This window comes from Thamnophis sirtalis, unplaced genomic scaffold (assembly GCF_051295495.1).
Source record: "Thamnophis sirtalis isolate CommonGarterSnake01/CBP01778 unplaced genomic scaffold, rThaSir2_p1.2 scaffold_8, whole genome shotgun sequence".
Lineage (NCBI taxonomy): Eukaryota > Metazoa > Chordata > Lepidosauria > Squamata > Natricidae > Thamnophis > Thamnophis sirtalis.
This window is the reverse complement of record NW_028261388.1, coordinates 50,935,570-50,956,447: the sequence shown is the minus strand read 5'-3', so window position 1 is coordinate 50,956,447 and position 20,878 is coordinate 50,935,570. Positions and strand designations below refer to the sequence as shown.

At 37.8% G+C, this 20,878-nt stretch overlaps 2 protein-coding genes across 2 annotated transcripts in view; both read right to left on the bottom strand.

Annotated features, from left to right (window-relative positions):
* MRPS6 (mitochondrial ribosomal protein S6) overlaps positions 1-19,792 on the bottom strand; it is a 37,808-nt gene extending 18,016 nt beyond the window's left edge. The window contains exon 1 of the mRNA XM_014068223.2: positions 19,652-19,792. Coding sequence (XP_013923698.1) covers positions 19,652-19,696 — 45 coding nt within the window. The 5' untranslated portion in view covers positions 19,697-19,792. The remainder of the gene's footprint in view (positions 1-19,651) is intronic.
* SLC5A3 (solute carrier family 5 member 3) lies at positions 1,392-19,771 on the bottom strand. Its single transcript, XM_087721629.1, has 2 exons — positions 19,652-19,771; positions 1,392-10,986 (listed from the first exon to the last, which is right to left on the bottom strand). The coding sequence occupies exon 2, from the start codon at positions 10,686-10,688 to the stop codon at positions 8,556-8,558; it is 2,133 nt and encodes a 710-aa protein (XP_087577755.1). The 5' UTR covers positions 10,689-10,986; positions 19,652-19,771; the 3' UTR covers positions 1,392-8,555.
* Positions 19,793-20,878: the final 1,086 nt, after the last annotated feature.

Here is a 20,878-nt window from a genome sequence, read left to right as displayed (position 1 = left end):
AGGGTTAGCCCACAACACCATCCGGAGACAGGTGGCAGCTATCTCATCTGTTTTGACATGTGAGGGTTCTCCTTCATTGTCTCAACTGCCTATGGTGCACCGTTGCCTTAAGAGGACGTCCAATCTCAAGCCTCCTGCAGTGCAGGGAGGCACTGGGCTTTACCTAAGGTTCTCAAAGCTTTGACTAGGGCTCCATTTGAACCTCTGAGGGATGTTCCTCTCAGCTTCCTGACCTTAAAGGTCTCTTTCCTGGTGGCCATTATTTCCGTTCGGAGGATTTCAGAATTGCAGGCACTTTCAGCCAGGGAGGACATGTGTTTTCCATCAAGACCATGTGGTCTTACGACTGAACCCTTCTTCGTTCCCAAGGTGTGTTCCTGTTTCCATCGAGCTCAGGAGCTCATTTTGCCAAATTTCTGTCCCTGTCCGGTTCACCCATTGAAATACAAGTGGCACACTTTGGACGTAAGAAGGGCTCTCAAGATTTATTTGAAATACACATCTGAATTTCAAAAATCTGAGACTCTCTTTGTGTCCTTCCAACCGGCTTCCTTAGGCAATAGTTACCTCTCCTACCATAGGCAGGTGGTTGAGAGCCTGCATTTCATTGGCGTACCAGTCCCAATCCTCACAGGTGCCAGGTAGGATTACCGCGCATTCTACACGAGTGCGGCCACCTCAGCGGCCTGGGCTGCTCAGGCCTCCTTGCAGGAAATTTGCAGGGTCACGACTTCGGCCACTCTGTTGGCCTTTACCAAGAACTACAAACTGGACTCCTTTGCATCTGCAGATGTGGCCTTTGGCCACAGGGTGCTACAGTCAGTGGTTAGGGCTGAGACTTCACCGAACCGGTATTAGACCCTCCCTGGGACAGGTACAGCTGTGGTATGTCCCAGCCTGGATGCTGCCTCCACCACTATGGAGAAAGGGTGCTGGTTCTTACCTGAGACGCCTCTTCTCATAGGGTGGAGCAGCATCCAGCCCCTCCCTGCACAGAACTGGTTCTGTCCTTAATTGATTATGCTGTTTATGTGATTCACTTATGTGACCGACCTCTACATTAGAAAACTCAGCAGGAATATTCATGTTGATGGCCGGGTTATATGTACATAACGACTGAGACGGATGACGCACTGGGTCTGGAGTTTTTCGTCAAAAAGCTGGGTTGCTCAGCAACAGGGGCGAGGCTTAATAACTTTACCAGACTTGGTCCTCGCGATGAGTGGATGAAGGTTAACCCAGCCTAGATGCTGCCTCCAACCTATGAGAAGAGGCGCCTCAGGTAAGAACCAACACCCTTTTTCTGTTAATTTCCACTGTCTAAATTGGAATATCATAAATAATCTCTTGACAAAATTGAATAAAAATTTCAGACACAGCAGACGCTCAAGAATAATCACCAACTGAGTTTATTTCATAAACTTCTAAGATCATTTCAGAAATACTTGCATTTTTGTACTTTTTATTTAAACTTTGTACAGAAGTTTTAAACATTTCCACACAGTAACTTGGACAAGACTAAATTTTATATAAACAATTTTGTTGTATTTAAGTACAATGACAATAAAGATTATACTTATATTCAAAAAATATAAACTGCAAGAAATACAGTTTTAATTATACAGATACTCTAATAAGAGTTCCATGTTGAAGACTAATTCAGGAGGCAAAAATACAGATACAGTATACAACAAGCAATATACATACAACTAGCAATAAGAACAAAGTTCTCCAAAACAGTTTTTTTCAATATCATATTGACAAAGTTCTATACTTAAGCCATTCATTCCATGACAAATCATAGTAATGTTCCATCAAGAAATATTCATTTCTTTAACATTTCTAGATCTATATTCCTACTGTAATAATTCTACTTCATTGAATAACATGTCCTTTATGGACAAATCATGGGCATTTAAGATTTTTTATTTAAGACATCTAGAAGTACCTTTATACGTATTTATGCTTAGTTGGTTCTTTTTCCCCTAAAGTTTAAACACTTTACATGTTGCACATTACTATTTTTTTTTTGCTCTGTGAAATCTTTTTAAAAACTATTGACTTCTAATTTACACACTGCAGCAAATACAACAACAAAAACAAGGTAGCAAACTTTTTTTTAAAGTATATTTATATATCCAAAGGTGAAAGAAAAATTAGCATCACACTGACATTGTATTTAAAACTTAAAAGGATGAAGAAAAAGCTATTTACTTAATAAAAGAACTTGCTTTCTTCTTGAAGAAGACTACTAGGTTTTTTTTGCACAGCAACTATTTTTATATCCACCTTATTTAAAAGCATGTGTTCATAAACACTTATACTGTCGTATGCCATCATTGCTCAGTACCTGACTTTGCCCATGAAGAATCTTACAGAAAAGCAGGGTCATTAGAGCACTATGGAACATTTTACACAAAATCAGAACAATTTTGTGTGTGTGTGTGTGTGTGTGTGTGTGTGTGTGTGTGTGTGCGCGCGCGCGCATGCGCGCATACCAATGAGTGTTATTTTGTAAGCAAGATTTTAAAAACTCAATGAAATAAGGACTCTTATTAAATGTACTTACATTTCAACTATTCTAACAAAAATACATTTAAACACCACTGAATTATACACTTTTTTGAAAAGGTTTAAGTACTTTACTCACCTTTAATTCATAACATCATACATACGGTAATGACACTATCTTTATTTTCAAAACATTAAAGGCACAGAATACATAATATACCAAACAATTAAGTTTCTAATTTCAAATACATAATTTAAAGTTTTCCTTAAAAAACTAAATTTCTGAATTCAGTATGCAGGGTTTTTTTGGGAGGGGGGTCTCTCTTGTAGACAACTCCTATAACACATAATAATTTACCTTAGGTTAAGAATTTAAAATAAAGGTGTGCTAATAAATCATTGTTTTCTGACAATTGTTTTCTAATTTTCCTTATAGATATAGAACTTGACAGCCTATAGCCCACACCCTTCTTTTTTCCATTTAGGAAAATATTCATTTGAAAGGATTTCTGATGTGCAAGGACACTAAAATACTAGATTAAAATGATAGAAAGAAAAGTAAGCAGTCAGCTTACCATCTTCTTTTGTATTTGTATAGCAGCGAAATGGGATGGTAGGACGACTTTGGCAAAAAAAAGAGAATAAAATATTTTCCAGAATAGAAGCTATGGTTTCCCTGAATATAGCACAAAAATAAATCCCTCATACACCTTTCCATAGATAAAGCTTCTCCAGATGTTCTAGACAACAGTTACCAGAATTCCAGGATTAGACAGCAGCTGTGACTGAGGAAGGCAAATATAAACTATTACACACACTGGACAATTGCTTAGGTGTTAAGAAGTAAGGCTGATCCATGGGAAATTTGCATTTTTGTTTGAATACTACCAGAAATTGTACACTAAACTGTAAAATAGAAGGATCATTAATTAGAGAGTCTACATTGCTAATTAGAAGACCAATAGACACTTATTCATGGAATGTAAAAGAATTTCTAGGACAGTCAAAATGGTCATCCAAGTTGGAATCCTATTCAGTGTTATTTATTAGAATTGATTTTGCAGTGGTATTAAAAGCTTAGGATTGTTCATCTTTATTAAAATTATACATATCCCTAATTTGCAGATATACTAACAGAGCTTGTTACAGTTAAATTGCAAGAGCTAGTGTGATTTTATTTGGGGACAATCTCCCTTCATATTATACATATAGTTACATAAAAAAGAGCTATATAACCTAGAGGTACATAGAACATAATTTTTGAGAGATTGTTGTATATACTATGCCTTCTGTTAATGTAAAAATAAATACTGAACGGCCATTAACAATGAATGTAGGCTATGATTTACTATTAATTAGTTCTTCAAGACTAGACTTACTGTTCTACTTAGAAAAATATATGTGCTCCTTTATGGCATAGATAGAAATGTGAAGTCAGCAAAAAATAAACGTTTTCATCACAATGAGATGTGGCAACCTGACAAGGTTATACTTTGCTACTAAAAGGCACTATAACAAGCTATTACACACTTACTTTCTTAATTTGAAGAATTATATAAAAGAAATGTTCAGTAGTAAGAATAAAGGAATATAGAAAGTTCAGTTAAAATAAGATTCTTATACTTATAAAATAATTAAAATTGAAGTTAACACTTAGATCTTCCTCTATTACAAACAAATAACAAAAACAGGGTTGTCACATTCTAGAACATTATGCAGCCCAGTATAGACAACCATCTTAGACCATGGCAACCAATAAAAGTGCTCCAAAATGTCATACTCCTTAGCAAACCCTCATAAACAAGAGGATACCATATTTCTATGTTAAGTAGGAACTTGGAAGGACTGCAGTCTACTTCAATCAACCCTAATTAACAAAAAAAAGTATTAAATTGTGACCTGACTGCTCACTTAACAATTTAACCAAAGGTAAGCAACCTATAAACAACCTATACTGTAGCTACATATAGCCCCAAAATCCTGTTCTATCACTGCAGCAGCTCAGGAGTTAACCATCAAGTAGTACCAGTGAGCACTGATTTTACAGGTGGAAGGGAGGGTAAAAATCATTGATTGTACCTTTAGAAAGATTATTGCACTGTAACACCACCACCACCACCCCAAAAAATGTTTTAAAATGGAAAAACTGGCTTTTACCCATTTGATTACGATATCCATATGTCCCATATAACCATTTTTTAAAAATGTCTGCAAACTGGTTCCCTAATTCAAGTTTAAGAGATTTCAATAAATAAGCACAATAGCATTCACTACATACTGTATTCCAATAATTGTGCATTGTATTCAAATAGCTTTTTGCTCACTGTTAATTCCAAAGTGATTTGGAAACTATTATTACCATAAATGGCATGGTCTATTCTAGACTCATTTTCTGCACCTGACATGTTGACATGATACAGATAGTCCTCAACTTACAATCATGCATTTATGGCTCTTTATGGTCACAACTGCAATTTATGTATTTTGCCAGACACCAAGGTTTACTTGTGTTTTTCAGCAAAAATGCCAGTTGTAGATAATGGGTTCATTTAATGACCGCGTCATTTGCTTAAGAGTGGCAGATGTGCTTAATGACCATTGTAATTTGTTTAATAACTACGGCAGGAAATGTTGTAAAATCAGGTCAGTTATATGATAATCTGGTTAATTGATCAGTGTGACTTATGACTGTAACCGTGCCATCAATTATGATTAAGGATTGCCTGTACTACACTGGATCTTAGTCAAAAGGCAGAGAAGCATTATTCAGGATCTCCATTTTGTCAATCAAACAAAAGCCCATAACAAAAAAAACTAAACTTATTAATAGTATTTATACAGTCTAAACCAGTGATGGTGAACCTTTTTCGGCTTGCGTGCCAAAAGGGGGGTAGTGCAGGGGGGGGTCAAGCACAGGCGTGCCACACCCATAATGCAATGTGCAACCCCAGTGCGCATGCATGCATGACCAGCGCTCCCATTTTTTGCATGCTTTCTTCGCCCTCCCCATGCTCCAGAGGCTTTATAGGAGCTTGGGGAGGGCAAAAACAGCCCCCCCCCAGAGGCTTCAGGAGCTTCCTTGAAGCCTCCAGAGTGCAAAAACAGCTGAAGAGCAAACCCGAACTTCCGATTTGCCCGTAGGGCCAGTTTTTTGTGCTCCTGAGGCTTTAGGGAACCTCCTGAAGCCTCCGGAGGGCCTCGGGGGGGGGGGTGGAGGCTATTTTCGCCCTCCCCAGGCTCCCATAAAGCCTCTGGAGCCTGGGGAGGGTGAAAAATGGCCTCAAAAAAAGGCTGAAGTCAGCTGAGCTGGCCAGTGTACACATGCGCGCTGGCCAGCTGATAGGGCGCCTCACGTGCCTTTACAAATATCTCCGCGTGCCACAGATTCACTATCCCGAGTCTAAACTATATAAAGTAGAAAAGGGAATGTTACTGGAATTCCCAAACAGAGTTGATACATTTTTAAAATGTGGCAACGTTTCCCTTGCTGGTTAATTGGTCCAATTTCAAATAGACTCAGAATGAACTCTGTCATATGTATTCAGAATACCACACACACACTAAGTTACTTGAAATTAAGACAGTGAGAGTATTGGACACGGCTATTTTAATGTGTCTGTAAGGCTATTCAAGGCATTTCGAGGGAAAGGAAGGGAAATAGATCCCTGAGCTAGCCAATCTGCATGTCAATGCTAGCAACTCATTCAACATACTGAAAGTACTAGAAAGAGAAATGCTACCTTACCTCAGGAGAAATCCACCTTTCATCACTAGCATCATCTGGTGTCTCTAGTCAAGGAAGGCAAAAGATGTGCACTACTTCAGATCTGAAGCCAAAAAGGAACGTTGGAGCCAGCATGAGCATACATGCCACATCAGTCAATACCTCCTTAAAGAAGCTGTACTTTTTTCTGGGCTTATAAAGCAGCTGTAGCCCAGGAAAATATGCATTTGAGTTTGTGAAGCACCAAAATATCCCACTACCTGCTCTAAAGCACTTTTTTAAAGCATCAATGAAGCATTTATTACACATGCCTTGAAAAGGCTTTTTGGTCCTGTACACAAAGAAGCTCAATTCATGGTAGAAGACAACAAAAACATAACATTGCTACAGTATTTACAAAATACATACACTGCTTTTAAAATTATTTCATGTAATCAAGATTGAAACCACTATTTAATGTCTCTAGATTTTTCATATTAATTCCATCATTCAGTAATAAATGTCACTTAATGCCATAATAATTCATTTATTATTCAGTAATAAATGACATTTTTTCACCAATCTTGTAAGAAAAATTCTAAAGCAAAATGACTCAATATGATATTGCCAATGAGTCAAGTCAATTTTTGGTTATCATACCTACCTACTATTGCTGTTACAATAGTCATTGCAATCTCAATCTGTTCTAAGGTACAGATAAAAAAGAAAAGACATGTGTTTTTGTATAAGATACTTCAGTTCTGCAGTCCCAATTAGTCAGAACCCATGGTCCTCCAATGTTGGAATATTTCAATTTCCATCATTGCAGATAGCATGACCAAAGACCAGGGAGCAAGAGAAGTACAAAGCATCTGATGGGGCACAACTTTACCACTTTTAAGTGCAAGAATGCATTTTGTTGCAAAACTGCAGAGGTGAGCTCAATTCTAAACAAAGGACAAATTCCCTCTAGCCAGTTAGGAATGATACGATTGTCAAAAGTCGTAAGTTTATGTGTCTGCCAGTCCCTGCTTCCATTGGCCCTGCCATTTCAGTCATCCTCCAGATGCTGTGAAGGCCAGAGCTGTAATGGAGAGTGCATCTATTACTCCTCATGCATTTCAAACTGGGTATTAAAAACTGGCACAACATAGGGAGCAGGTAAGATTCATTTTTCTGCCTTTGCTAAAACTACAGCCTCAGAACAGGAGATTCTTCCATGCATGGAAATGCTGACTTTCCATTATTTGAGCGCAAACTAAAACCCAGGGCTTGTTTGGCTTATGCATGGGGAGACGATTGGAACACTGGAGGGAAGGTTGATATGGTGGCTGAGAAGAAGAACATAAGCCCTCATCTAAACTGCTGGAAAGATTTGGGGGGGGGGGTTGTCACTAAAGTCCAACCCTGGAAAAGGGTGAGTTAAAAAAAAGTCTTTGGTACAAAATTGCTTATTTCACAGTGGCTTTTTTTTACACCGTGAAAAAGATTTCACAGAGGATGTTAGAGGTTTTTTTTGCTTTTCATTCTGCAAGAGGTTGGAGGAATCACTATAATCTTACAATGTTAATGTGTAAATTTAATTTTATGAAAACATCCCAACTTAACAAAAAAGTATTTTTAACTGAAAATACTGAGGTGTTTTTTTCCCTCTTACCACCATTTAGACTGCCATTTTGTCTCCAGGTAATTTGAACTATAATACCAAATAGCATAATTTGCAATGGAGACCTAAATCAATGTCAGAGTATCAACTAGGGAGATGTAAACTGGACCATTCTTTCTGTGTAATTTGAATTTTTCTTCAAACTTACTGCTATTATTGATAAATACTTCATCTAGTGAATGGAGAAAGGGAAGTATTGTATTTAGTGGTGCATAATTTTAGATGATATGAATTATCAAGAGTTGTGTAATTCAGTTTTAATACTTAGATATTTGTTGGGAACCTAGTCAAAAACAATGTTTTGAGTACTGGGTAAAAGGAAAATAATCAGAAATTATTAAGATGACTCATAATTGTATATGTGTAATTTACCAATATTTGAAGTGTTAGTACCAACATTAACACTAGTTTCACCTTGACCATTTGCAAATGATTATTTTAATAAACTAATTTCTTACTTTGATGTATTGAAATTCAACTTTTGGTATTGAATAAAATCCCCATTCTGCACTGAAATAAAAACACTAAACTATAGGTTTTGTAATGATTTTCAAACTGGTTAAGAACAATAATGTAAAGGAAGCCTGAGATATGACACAGAACACACATAATTATATATTTCTCCAAGGACTAGTTGTGTGTTTTGAATGTCAGGCCACACTCTTAAAAAACTGTTCACAAAGAAAAATAAACAAACATGAATATTCCAAGAAAACACACGCAAAATAATCCACAATTAAGTAATAATTTAACTTTTGGAGTCTCTTCCAGCATTTGTAGACAGATAGTCTCTTCTTCCCTCTTATCTTGGGTGGCTCTTTCATTCACATTTTTGCTTTTAAGGCCACAGAACCAATCTATAAACTTCCAATCTTTGTCATTACTCCCAATCTCCTCTTCACTCTTCTTGTTATCCATAAGCGCTGCCTGCCCATTAGAGTAACAATCAACTGGTGTTTCAACTTCAGAGTTCAACGAAATCACTGGATTGCTGTCATCTCTGGAAGTAATTAGAAGATTGACATTTTCAGGCTGTTCATTTTTAACATTATCTTCAGACTTCCCATTTGAAGATACCACTACACCATACTTTAACACATTCTTTTCTTGTGCTTCATATGGACTGCCTGTTAATGTGCTTTCTTTTACAGTTCTGTTTTTTGTAGACCAAAATGTAGTTGTACGAATTTGTTCTGTTGAAGGTGGTGGGGTCAAAAAGCTGACTATTATAGCCACAATTCCAGTGATCCAAAACAGTCCAGTAGCAACATACATATAATGGATATTCTTGATGAAAAATGGTCTAGTGTCTGGCTGGTTACATTCAGGGACACGATAGATAAATGCCAGAATCAACCGTGTAGCTCCTAAAGCAAATCCAATCATCCCACCAAAGAAGGCCCCTTGTTCATTACAGCGCTTCCAGAATACACCTAAAAGAAATATAGCAGCCACTGGAGGAGTCAAATAATCTGCTACCTCTTGTATATATAGATACATTTGTCCTCCTTGCATTTCCACTATTATTGGGACCCAAGCAATGCTTGTTACAACCATGAAAGCGACAAAAATTCTTCCAACAATCATCAGTTCTCTGGATGATGCAGTCTTCCTTATGAGCTTATATATATCAAGTGTAAAGATGGTACTGGCACTGTTAAAGATAGAATCTAAATCACTCATTAGAGCAGCTATCATTACAGCCATCATAAGGCCCCTCAGACCAACAGGAACAAGATTCATTACCAGACGCGGATAGGCAATGTTAGAGCATCCAGCTCTGCTTCCACAAACTTTCATACAATGTTCTGGATTGATGCATGCAATATCATCTGCAAACAATACCCGTGATATCATACCTGGAATAACTATAAGGAACATAGGTAAGAGTTTTAAAAAACCTGCCATCAGAGTGGCTGCTTTAGCATGAGCAATATTTTTTGCTGCTAACACTCTCTGGACAATTACTTGGTCTGCACACCAGTACCATACAGAAGCTGGAGTCTGTCCCAAAATGAAACCAGGCCAAGGAATATCTTCATCAGTTGGCTCACGTAACATTTTCAGTGCGTCCGGTTTTGGGTCAACATGGCAATAATTAGTACTGGAAAGATTATGTGTCAATAAAATTGATGTAACATTTGGTATGGCCAACATGTATTTTCGTTTAAGCTCTTCAAAGCCACCCACTTCTCTAATACTTATGATCATAAGTGTGAAGGCACCAATAATCATAAGCAAAGCTTGAACTGCGTCTGTGTAGATAACTGCCACAAGACCTCCAGTCACTGTCAGCAATGCAGTCATTCCAATCAAAAGTGTCACTGATAAATAAATATTCCAGCCCAATGACTCTTGAATGAACAATGCTCCCGAATACAAATCTACTGAGAGTTTGGTGAAGATATAGAGAATTAGAGACAAAACAGCAAAATATACTTGAATCCTGTGCCCTCCAAAGCGTTTGGATAAGTACCCAGGCATGGTGTATATTGCAGAATGTATGTAGACCGGAACAAAAATCCATCCCAAAAGTTGCAAAAGCATTAAGGCATTGAATTCCCATGCCCCCACGGCAAATCCGCTTGCTGCTCCTGATCCTGCAAGCCCTATGAAGTGTTCACTTCCGATGTTGCTTACAAACAAAGAAGCACCAATTGCAACCCATGTCATAGATCGCCCTGCAAGGAAGTACCCACTTACAGTGCTTCGATTGGATTTCCACATGGCAAAAAAGCCTATGCACAAAACAAGCACAAAATAGAGCGCCACAATGGCAATGTCTACTGGTTGCAAAGCCGCCCTCATTTTTGTAAAACAAGTAACTTCCAAATGTTGGTGTCCAGGTCATAAACCCCGAGCCTTAGCAAGATAAATCAGTTTAGTTTTACACACACTGTGGATCAAAAATCTGTCCTTTGGTTTGCTGTCTTGATAGCAGTGAATGCAGTATAAATCTGAGAAGATAAAATGTGTTTTTTTCCGCTTCTTAAATACTTAGTGTGCTCTTTTATTCTCCGATCCACAAGAGTATCATCATTAACTTTGTTGATGTAGGATAAATTCTTAGTTGCAGCTAAGTTTAGTGAGGCCTACTGTACCAACCCTGCAAGGCAGCAAAAACAAAAGATAAAGATTGAATTAGAGAAGGCTTTACTATGCACCAGAAAAATTTGAATTCTGTCATAACAAGTAGTTGAACATAGCTTTTTCTCCCTTTGAAATGCAATGTTGAATTTTACACAATTTAACATATAACTTTCAAAGACTGTAAACAAGATATATTAGTAAAGAAAAAGAAAGTGCATGCTTTTTCTAAATAAACTACCAAATTTGCATTACTACTAAGCATTAACTTAATTACACAAAAAAAATTGTTATTCAAAATGATGGTAAATCAGTATCACAGAAGAAGTCTATTCTGGATTTATATATATTGCACCATTTAATTCTTTCAGAATCACAATTATCTCCAAACATGATTTATCAAACTTGATGTTTCTGTGTTATATTGTATCAATAATGTTGTAAACTTAATTGCAAAAGTTTAATCATGTGGGAAATTATAATTGTATGTTCCTTTTCCTATTCATTTGCTTCTCCAAACTGATCTTCATTGTACGCAGTTCCCTTTTCCTATGGTAGCTGTGTACATACACATTTTTTTCATATAATTTCTTCAAAGCTTGAAGATGAACATGCTTTATATATTCATGTTCTATATTCAATATGGATTTTTCTTTTTCAAAAAAAGTCTAATGATAATGTCTAAGTGCAGGTGACCTCTAGTTGACCAAAGCTAAATTCTGACAAGATGGAGGACTTCTAGGAAAGTAATGAGTTCAGGAGGTTATTTTTTACTGAAGTTGTACATTTCCTCCATGAAGAAATGGTTGAGGAAGTGGAAGTTGTGGAAACCTTGGGAAATAATTATCATATCATCCTAGAATTCACCATACTGAAGGCAGGGAGAATTAAAGGTAATCAGATTAGTGTTCTATGTTTCAAGAGGTGACTGCAATAAACTAAGAAAAAATGTGGGAAGGATTTCATGGATGGAAATGCTAAAGGGAAAATAGTTCAGCAGCATTAGGAAATTCTGAAAAATAAGATTAATCAGGGAGCAAATTAAAACAATACTAGAAAAAAAAAACAAGAGACAGGTAATATTATTGGTATAGTTGGCAAGAACTCTTTGATAAACTGAGAAACAAAATGGACAATTTTTTTTAAATGAGAAGAGGGGCCATATAACAAAAGCAGAATATTAGAAAATAGTCCAAATCTCTTTAAGAATGGGATTAGAAAGACTAAAGGTCTCGATGAGAGGAGGCTTGCATGGAAAGCAAAAATAACCAAAAATATTTCTTTGGATGAAGTATGAGAAGATTAAGGAAACAGACATTCCATTGGTTGGAAAAGAAGGCAACAGGGAAAAGGCCGAACTCCTTAACTCCTACTTTGCATCTGTAGTTTCACAGAAGGAAAAAGAGGTCCAACTATCAGAAGGTGAGAAGTGAAGGTTAAAACAGGCATATAAGTGGTGAGAGGAACAGTAGTTACTTTGAATGAATTCAAGCCACTGGGCCAGATGGATTACATCCTTGGCTGTTAAGGTACTAGATAATATTATCTCAAAACCATTAACTGTAATCTTTGAGAACTTTCGTGTAGGGAAAGCATCAGACGAACAGAATGGAAAAGAGCTGTTTAACACTGTTCTGATCTTTCAGAAAGGGAAAAAACTAGACAAATCACCTTGACTTTAGTAACTAAACAAATCATAGAAATATCATAAAGCAGTCTGTTTGCAAGCACTTAGAAAGTAACAAAATAATTATCTGAAACCTGCATGAGTTTGTCAAACACAGGCTATGTCAGATTTTATGGCTTTTTAAAAATAATTGACTAGATTAGAAGGCTCCTGGTAGCACATAATGAAGTAAAAAATTGCAATTCATAAAAGTGTAAGCCTTTCACTAAAAGTTATTGGTTAGGAAATGTATTACCACATCCCAGATTTTTTTTACAACTACAAACTAAAACAGCTCCTCAATGATTACAATGACTAGATTAGTAGATTAAGGGAATGCTCTGGATGTAATACAGATAGAATTCAATAAATTTAATCAAGTTGACCATCTTATAAAATGGAACAGATAATGTAACAATATCTGATTATTTTTCAAAACCACTGAAAATGAAATAACTTAGAAAAAGCAGGAATTAAGAGAAAAAGATTAAAATGAAGAGCTCCAAAAAAACAAATTTCATCATTTTAATGCTACCAGTTATTTTTCATCCACATATCTGCTGATATAAATTTAGATGTTATATACTCTTCAAGTTATATATTAAGAAAACATTCAAATGATTCAGGGACCTGTTACACCAAGGGTGTCAAACTCGATTTCATTGAGAGCCACATCAGTGTTGTGTTTGACCTTGGGGGGCCAGGGTAGTTATGGCCAGGATGGGTGTGGCCACCTTGACATCACTCGTGTTGGAAGTACCTTTGGCAGGCTGAGCACTCTGCCAGCGAAAATGAGCTCCTGAGCTCAGTTTTCGGCTGCAATGGCTTCTGCAACCCTCTGCCATCAAAAACGGAGCTCAGGAGGTCCACCCACGGCTCTTGCAAGCTCTATTTTTGCTGGCAGAGGCAATGCCGGCTGGTCTTTTGCTTTTTGTAGGGCAGCCCTGCAGGCCCAATCTAAGCACCTCATGGGCCAGATCCGGGCCATGGGTCTTGAGTTTGACACCCCTGTATTATACATTTTGGCAAGGAAATGAAACTCTAGATTCTACCTCTTTACAGAACTAGTTTTCTGGTAACTAAGGCAACAATATAACAGAGCACATCATAATATCCTTTCTATTAAAAAATGCCACACGAAATCTCATGAAATTGCCAAAATACAATTGTATAGACATTTGTTGCAGCCACAAAACCATCTGCTTCATCTTCTTTTCATTATCTGTCATAACTACAACCAAAATCTCTGGCTTCAGGAATGGCACATCCAATCACCCACACATTTTCTGAATCTACCCGGTGCCTTCCTTTCCTTATCTGCCTTTAGCTACCACTTTGCCCTAATGTTCTTGACATTTTCTTACACCATCTGCCCAAAACACTTCTGTATGGAACATGCCTCCTTGTTTAGATGTGAATTATACAAATCCAGTTTACCTTGCATGGACCATTTTGTACATCTCTAGAGAGAGAGAAAAACAATGAAGAGTTTGGGTAAGGCTTAAATCAGATATCCTAAATATTATTTAATTTGCCTATCACAAAGGGGCAGTAGTCATTCTAAATTAATGAACAGCAAAAACAATTTACAAGATAATCCAATGGGATGCATTGGTAACCTAGTATACAGTATGGAACACCTAGAAAGTATTTAACCACTCCACCCACTACAATTCTGGCAGAACTAAAGCTTATGTACCTGCAAATAAGTTACAATATTCCAATCCCTGAACATCCATACAAAATAAGATAATACATAACCAAATAACAAATCACAGGTAGTCCTCAACTTACAACAGTTCATTTCATGACCATTCAAAGTTACAAAGGCACTAAAAAATATTTTAACAGTTTAATAACACTTATAACACACTTATGATCATTGCAGCATCCCCATAATCACATGATCAAAATGTAAATACTTGGCAACTGACTCATATTTATGATGGTTGCAGTGTTCTGGGCTCATGTGACCACCTTACAAGCAAAGCCAATGGGGAAGTCGGATTCACTTAGCTATCGTGTTACTAAACAACTGCAACAATTCACTTAACAACTTGGTAAGATCATAAAATGAGGCAAAACTCACTTAACTGTCTCGCTTAGCAACAGAAATTTTGCGTTCAATTGTAATCGCAAGTCAAGGGGCTATTTTTTTCTATTTAAGGCACAAGTAATAAATAAAATAAATGTCTGTATAAAACTGGTCTTTAATATTGGTTCCCATAGCCAAAGGGAAGCGAGAACATTTGTGCGCATAATAAAGTGAAAACATATTTTTAGATGCAGTTATGGATGCCTAATATATGAATCAACTCCAGTTCCCTAATCTATTAATATAGAGAAAATTCTCAGCTTTTACCATTTTTGTGTATTACAAATATCAAAGGAAATTAGAAGGTTCATGTACTTATGATCTTTAAAGTTGCTGCCTATCCAAAGGGGCTTCTGTAACTATAACTTCTATAACTTGTTTTTCTATAACTTATTTGTTTTTAATATGTAAATTAAGTCACGAAATTCAGGCTCTTACAATTGCTTGCCTGTTATAAGCAAGGTATCCTGTGGTCCACATGTATAAATGATTGCCTTATTTACTTCTGAATAGATTGGGGAGAGGGGGAAAGATTTGCAAATTATCCCCAGGTTTAGCTAGGAAATTTTCTTTTCAAATATTAAAAAGTGACAGAAGCCCCCTAGAACAATGATTCAGTGAATTTCAGAAGATGCCCAACTTATTTCACATTTCTTTATATTTTTGCCCTTTGTCAGCAATGGAGTACAGCTTTGGCAAGCACAAACATAGGTTTAAACATAGGTTTAAAGCAGTTCTGAGGTGCTTTTTTTCTATGACCATCCCATTGTTTGGGGGGGGGGGGGAGATCAGAAGGAATCTGGTAGCACTTTTTCCAAACTGTGGTAGCATTTTGCTAACCTTTAAAAACATTAATCAGAAAAGGTACTACTAAACTCCTGTTTTTTGCTACCACAAACTAATTTGATCCTCCTCGTAGAATCTCCATCATAAAAATATCTTCCCGAAAAAGATTCTTTGTAAATTGCAGGTTTAAAAAATGATCTGGCTTCCCTGAAGCTGAATTCACTGGTACTTTACCACAGATCAACGGTTCACCTTCTACTTGGGCTAGAGAAGATGTGTTTTCAAGTGAAGAGATCTTTTTTTCAGCAAAAATGATCAATTATCAGTACTACAGATTACTTTCATGCACCTTTTAATCAAAGTTCATGCATACCAAGAAATTTCATACAGTCCTACTGTCAGCAGGGAACATTAAACTAAACAGAAGTATCATTCTTAACAGATCAATCACTCTTAATGCAGAAGTATCCTTGTCCACATACCAGTGGGTTCTGGGAGAAGCAGCAACCGTACCGGTACGATGGCTTGTTTGGACCACCTGCGTTCTATGAACGTTTAATATCGCGACCGGCCCATTGTGCCTGTGTGACCTCCACCAGGCAGATGGGTGTCGCAAGGCAGTGGTGTGCGCATGTACGCACACACCCATCTAGGACACCTGGCCCCCTGCACAGTGTACCGGCTGCGCCAGGGTGCTGAACCCACCACTGCGGGTCACATGTCACATGCCATTTACTTTATTTGATCCTGCCAGCAGTTATCCACTCCTTAATGTCAACTAAATAAATTAGCTCCAACTTAAACTGGCATTGGTCTATTGAACGTCTACATCTGCCAGCCTATATAAAAAGTAATTACATCCCAAATAAAAATGATAAAAAAGCTTTATCTTTAAATCCATATTCATACAATAGTATAATTGAACAATTGGAGATACATGTAGAAGTACTGCTGTAATTTACTGCAATTCATTCTCCAATGTTTATTTGTTGCTCTGAACACAATTTAATAAACTTAATTACATATATAACCTGATGCTAGTCCTACATAGTGTGGACCCTAAATTCTTGAAACAGTCTTGCAATGATGAAACTTGCCAATTACATAATAGCCCCATCATTCTGCTGGTACAGATAATCCTTTACTTAACAATCAATCATTTAGTGACTAATCAAAGATACAACAGCACTGAAAAAAGCAATGTATGGTTTTCACATTTATGATCGTTGCAGCAATCCCACGGTCACATGATCAAAAGTTGGGCATCTGGCATGTATTTATGATAGTTGCATTATCCTAGTGCCATGTGATCACCATTTGTAACCTCTCCAGCTGGCTTCCAAAAAGTAAGTTCAATAGGGGATGTAGGATTTGCTTAATGATCACATCATTCACTTAACAATTGTGGCAAAAAGGTCATAAAATGGAGCAAATCTCACTTAGCAACTGCCTTACTTAGCAAAAGACATTATGGGCTTAGTTATGGTCATCAGTCAAGGACTATCTATCTGTAACAATGTCTTACAAAAGCATGTATAACTAACTACATTTCATAAAGTCGGTTTTTAAGGCATACTGTAAAGTCAATGTCCATTTTTCAAGCCAATCAACCAACAAAAGAATTTGAAGAAGCAACCAATAAGTAGTAGCAGTCTCTAAATATGACCATGTTCTAGCCTCCATAAATACATCTAAGAAAAAACTCAATTTTTAAAAAATACAATTTTGGCTATAAACATTAATCAGTTCATAAATGAAAGTTCTTAGTTCTAAGACACGGAACTGGGAAAAATTCCAAATGAAGAAATGATATAAAAACTCATAATGTTGGATGAATTAACTGTTCAGTGCACTATGCTTTTCATCATTCTTGTTCTATTCCTTTATATACTGGGGGAAAGCAGTATATTACAATAAACTTTGCTATTTCCCAATAGGTAAGTTATATATCTAAATACTTTCTACCAAAAGCAGAAAAACCAATAGCTTCAAACATGTACTGAGTAAAATTGTATCTGGTATGTAGTAAAATAATATAAAATTCTCTGAGTAATTTGAAATAACATATATTACTTGTAGAGTCAATTTTAAATGTGCAGTTTTTATTTACAGAGAAGTGAAATCAGTGAACCACTTTCCCATGAATGGAAAAAAACCTGTATTTTAATCAGAAAAAAGTTTAGCTCTCTTGCCCTCTTCTGGGCAAGTTCATAAAGTACATGTATTTCTGTTAGATTGAAAATTCTAAATGTAGACCAAATTAAAGCAATTCTTTATATTCGTTTATTAAAAGGCCACACTAAATTATTTATATTCTTATATCTACATAGTAATGATTTGGAAGTTTTTTATCTAAACGTGGAACTCAAAATGATCGATTATTTCTTAGGCACATGTTTCCTTTAAGAAGGCAATCTTTATTTCTTTAGATCAGCTGACAGTCTGATTTAAATGTCTGATATGACATTATGGCAGGGTTGAGGATTTTTTTTTGCAGATTGTGAACTCTTCAGCTACAAGATCCTAATCCTTTGACATTAATTCAGAAATGTCTACATGCTGCTTCATGAAATGCTTGGTTCCACTTCAACAGAATCTGTCTCTATGCTTTCTAAAATATTTTTAAAATGTACTTTACATCTGAGATGGTCCAAAAACTTGTATATCCTGAAACAGCTAATTTATCTTGCATTTTATGGGAGCAACAAAATGTATGACAATACTCCAAAATCTGCAAACCCAGGTCTCAAACATCAGAAACACAAAACTCAAATCTGACTAGGCGTATTCAAAACATAATATGTGTAGAATATATAATACCGCCCATATGTAGAATGAAGTTTTACTAAGCAAAGACTTCCCTGTGCAAAAATATTTTAAGGTTGTAAACATATACACACCTCCTTTGAGTTAACTTCACAAACCTCAGTGGGACTTTGTGCATGCTGCATGTAGAGCTACAGTGCAAGGAAATACTGTGAGCTGCAGTCTTCTATATTGATGAAAAAACTAAACTTTCTAATTAAAGCATCCATTACCAGTTTACCCAAATAAATACATTTAAAAAGAGCATCATTATCTATTTCCTTTTTCAAAACTATGTCATGCTCTTCAGTATTTGCCAATTTCAGAATCTGTTTTAATATGGAGACAGACTCATCAGTACTGGGAAACAAGTACGTGCTTTAGGAAACTTCCCCAGAATTTCTGCATGAATCTCAACCCCACAATGTGAAAAATAGGCCCTCTCTACTTGAGTTATGGGCTCTCACTCGATTCTATCTATTTTGATCTGTATTTTGAACATCATGTAAACTTCTTGGTAAGAAATGAAGCAATCTTTCAATGCTACCCTTCAAGTAGCTCCTAGAGTCATTTAAAAAAAAACAATCCCAGTAATTTATGTTCTATTATATGTATAAAATCCATGTTTTTGTATATCTTGGAAATCCAAAGCTTCCAATGCGGGGAGAAGCATTTAAAAGGTGATCAACTAACAACTATCAGGAAAGCCGTTATCAAGCATGGAGCTTTCTAGAAGTGCCAAAATGAAACGGTCCAAAAAAGCTGCGATCGGGGTCGATGAAACACCGCTGAGAATGAACACGGGCAGCGGGGCGATTTTTGCGTTTAAAGGGAAACCCATGCAAAAACCCCAGGGAAGAAGAAAATAGTTTAAACCTGGCACGTTTTCCTAAACAACTAAGAGCGGTTCCTTTAATCGCGTTTTGTAAAAAAAAAAAAAAAAAGCGACGAGTCTACATGTGCTCTTTCAGCGTTTGGGAAAGGGGTGCGGGAGAAGGCGCTTGAGAATCGGAAGAGTTCAATTGCCGGAATTGAAAAAACGTTCTCGAATTCTCCCGAAGTGATTCGCCGAACGAGAATGAAAGAAAAGCCAGCAATGGCGGGAGAAAAAGGCCGTCCTTTCGGAGCCACACGTTGCGCCCGAGAGGTCGGACGTTCAGGGGTGCCGGGAAGAAACCCAGGGCGCGCCGAAGCCTCAGAGGGCTTTTGGAAGCTGAGCGGCCCGGGGAACCCACAGAGTCTGAAACGGGGAAGGGGGATACCTGGGGGAGAAAAGAGGGCAAGGGCACCGAAAAGGGCACACAACCACACAACGTTCACACACCCACTCACCCTCTGCATGGCTTTCAGAATCAAAGCCAACTCATAACGGGGCATCTTTGGAGGAAGAGGAGCAGCTCAGCCCCACCAGACAAGGGGAGTGCGGTGCGGCCACGGATCGAACGCGTCCCCTGGCACTCGGCTGTAGCGAGCAGGAGGCGGCTGGGTGTTTAAAAGAGCTCGGCTGCTGCGTGCACCCGGCGGGCCCGCCCCTTTGCTCGCGTCAGGCGGTGCTACTCTTCCCCCCTCCCAGGACTGTGGGGAGGAAAGGAGCTTCTCAGGCGGGCTGGTCTCGAATTGTGCCGGCGGTGGGGGGGCGGGGGGGAGACCCTTTATTTCCAACTCCTCCAATTCATAGGAAAGACGGCCCCGCGTTTGAAAGCAGGCCCGCGGGCGCTGCCTGACTTTCCCCATAGTGATGCCCTTTCCGCCTTTTCTGCCGTTTGCTTTCCCCTCCTTATCTGTGACCGCAAATACTACTGCAGAGTGTGGAAATTTCCACTGAATCCCGCCCCCTTCTCCTCCTCTTGAAGCTGCATTGCCCTATTGTAGTCCCTCTAATTGTATTTCCATTTTTATTGACGGTTGAGCCTTTCTAAAAACAGTTTGTATTTGGACTGTTTCCGCAACCATTGACATGCCCAAAAAGGGAAAGAGTCAGACAGGAAATTATGTGAATACAATACAGTATATTATATTCTACTCTTAAATGGGGGGAAGGAAAAAAAGGAAAAACAAATCTGTCCCAACCTTTATGTCAACATCACAGCCCAGCAGAGGATATGGTGTAAATCAGCTCCAATTTGCTATTCGCTCCAAAGATACAGAGTCAGAACGGTGGTCCTTACCTGAACGTTTCTTTTCTGTAGATGAGGCGGGAGGGGCTACAGCTGGGTTTAGTCACAGCCTGATTGGTCCAGAGACTGAGGGAATTTTCTTAAAGTAACCTTCCTTCCCTATTGGCTCCCAGTTTCCTCCAGTTCTAATGGAAAAGCTGCGAATATATAATGCAGGCAACAACAAACAAACACCTGACCGCCCCTCGCCTAACTATAATGACTAGGGCGGGATGTAGCCTATACCGCCTCATCTACAGAAAAGAAACATTCAGGTAAGGACCAACGCTCTTTTTCCTGTAGATACGGCGGGAGAGGCTACAGCTGGGACATACCCAAGCTAAGTCCGGGGGCGGAAAATAGACCCCGGGGAAGGGGAGGTCACCACCTGTTGGAGAACCCA